General features: G+C 43.9%; 1 protein-coding gene across 1 annotated transcript; it reads left to right on the plus strand.

Moving 5' to 3' along the window:
* The first annotated feature begins 972 nt into the window (after positions 1 to 972).
* On the plus strand, positions 973 to 1656 carry LOC113351980. The gene has a single exon (XM_026595871.1). It carries the CDS (start codon positions 973 to 975, stop codon positions 1654 to 1656), a length of 684 nt encoding a protein of 227 aa, XP_026451656.1.
* Positions 1657 to 1878: the final 222 nt, after the last annotated feature.

The following is a 1878-nucleotide window of genomic DNA, read 5'->3' on the forward strand; positions in this document are numbered from 1 at the left end:
CCTCTACTGCGGATAAGAGATTTGGTGGATGCAACCTCAAGATACGGGAGACTGTCATTCATGGACGGTTTTTCAAGGTATAACCAAATACCTTTGTTCGAGGAAGATCAAGAGCATACTGCATTTATGATTGACAGAGGAGTTTACTGCTATACTGTAATGCCGTTCGGGTTAAAGAACGCCGGGGCGACCTACCAGCATTTGGCAGACCATATGTACAAGGATCTGATTGGGAATACGATGGAAGTATATATCGACGATATGGTAGTGAAATCTGAGCAAAAAGAGTCACATTTTCTTGATCTGCAGAAGACGTTTGATATCTTGAGGAAATATCGAATGAAGCTTAATCCAGCAAAATCTTCGTTCGGGCTATCCTCAGGAAGGTTCCTTGGATACTTGATGACGCATAGAGGAATCGAGCAGGAGCAAATCAGAGTCATCATAGATATGCCATCCCCAAGAACGAAGAAGGAGGTCCAGAAACAAACGAGACAATTAGCAGCTTTAAATCGTTTCATTTCACGCTCGTCAGATCGATTCAAACCATTCTTTGATGTTTTGAAAAAAGCAGTGCATTTTGGTTGGACGGATGAGTGCGAGAAAGATTTCGATGAGATCAAACAATATTTGTCAACTCCCCTAGTTTTGGTGAGTCCAAACACTGGACAACCTATCGGAGTTTATCTAGCTGCAACGGAGAACGCTGTAAGTGCAGTGTTGTTTGTTACGGATCCACATGAAAAGCATGTTTACTTCGTCAACAAATCTTTGACGGGGGCAGAAACACGGTACAAGAAAATTGAGAAGATAACACTTGCACTATTGCATGCATCTCGTCGCCTCAAACCTTATTTCCATGGGAGGCAGATCGTAGTCTACTCAGAATACCCGCTGAAGAGAATCCTGGAATGTGCTGATGATTCCAGCTGACTAGCCATATGGTCAAATTTTCTGGGGGCGTAAGAAATCATGTACGAAACCAGAACTGCAGAGAAGGGACACGCCCTGGCTGCACTGCTAGCATATTTTCCTGTGGACGACATAGAAACAGTTGTCGGAGAAGAAAAAGAGTTTTTCAAACCCATAGAGTCAGCCACTGACCAGACTGGGGGCGAGTCATCAATGGAGGTCGATACACCTGAACCATTATGGACCGTATTTACTAATGTCTCATCAAATGTTGGTGGATCTGGAGTTGGATGTGTCATCCTTACTCCCGAAGGTTCGAGGATCGAGAAAGCGACCATATTGGGTTTTCAAGCATCAAACAATGAAGCTGAATATAAAGCAGCAATTATCGGCTTAAAGGATGTCAAACAATTAGATGCGAAGAACGTGAAGCTCGTAACTGATTCCATGCTAGTAGTTAACCAGTTTCGGGGGACCTATAGAGCCAAGGAAGAGAGGATGGCCCTATATTTGGATCATATGAGAGAGATGGCAAATGAATTCGACCAGTTCTCTATTGGGCAGCGACCACGGCTGGAAAACAGGCACGCAAATGCTTTAGCATACCTAAGCTCCGCAGTCGATACTGATACCACCTGTTTCATTGTGGTGGATTTCCAAAAGTTACCTAGCATCTCCGACAGCCACTTTGTTTTGGCTCTCGAACACGCTAGTGGGTGCGAGAGGGCAACTACATCAGCATAGGGAGATACCGAGAACATTGACAATAATATGGATGTTGACAGTCCAGTGATAGATGATTCAAACAATCCTGCTGAAAACACTTCAGCCTGGCGTCAACCTTATGTTCGGTATTTGACAACCAGTGAACTCCCAGAAGATAAACATCTCGCTTCAAAAGTGAAAAGAATACTTGGATATATTCAATGATCGAGGGACAGCTGTACCGCAAACATGTAGCTTTGG

Source organism: Papaver somniferum, chromosome 2 (genome assembly GCF_003573695.1).
Source record: "Papaver somniferum cultivar HN1 chromosome 2, ASM357369v1, whole genome shotgun sequence".
Taxonomy (NCBI): domain Eukaryota; kingdom Viridiplantae; phylum Streptophyta; class Magnoliopsida; order Ranunculales; family Papaveraceae; genus Papaver; species Papaver somniferum.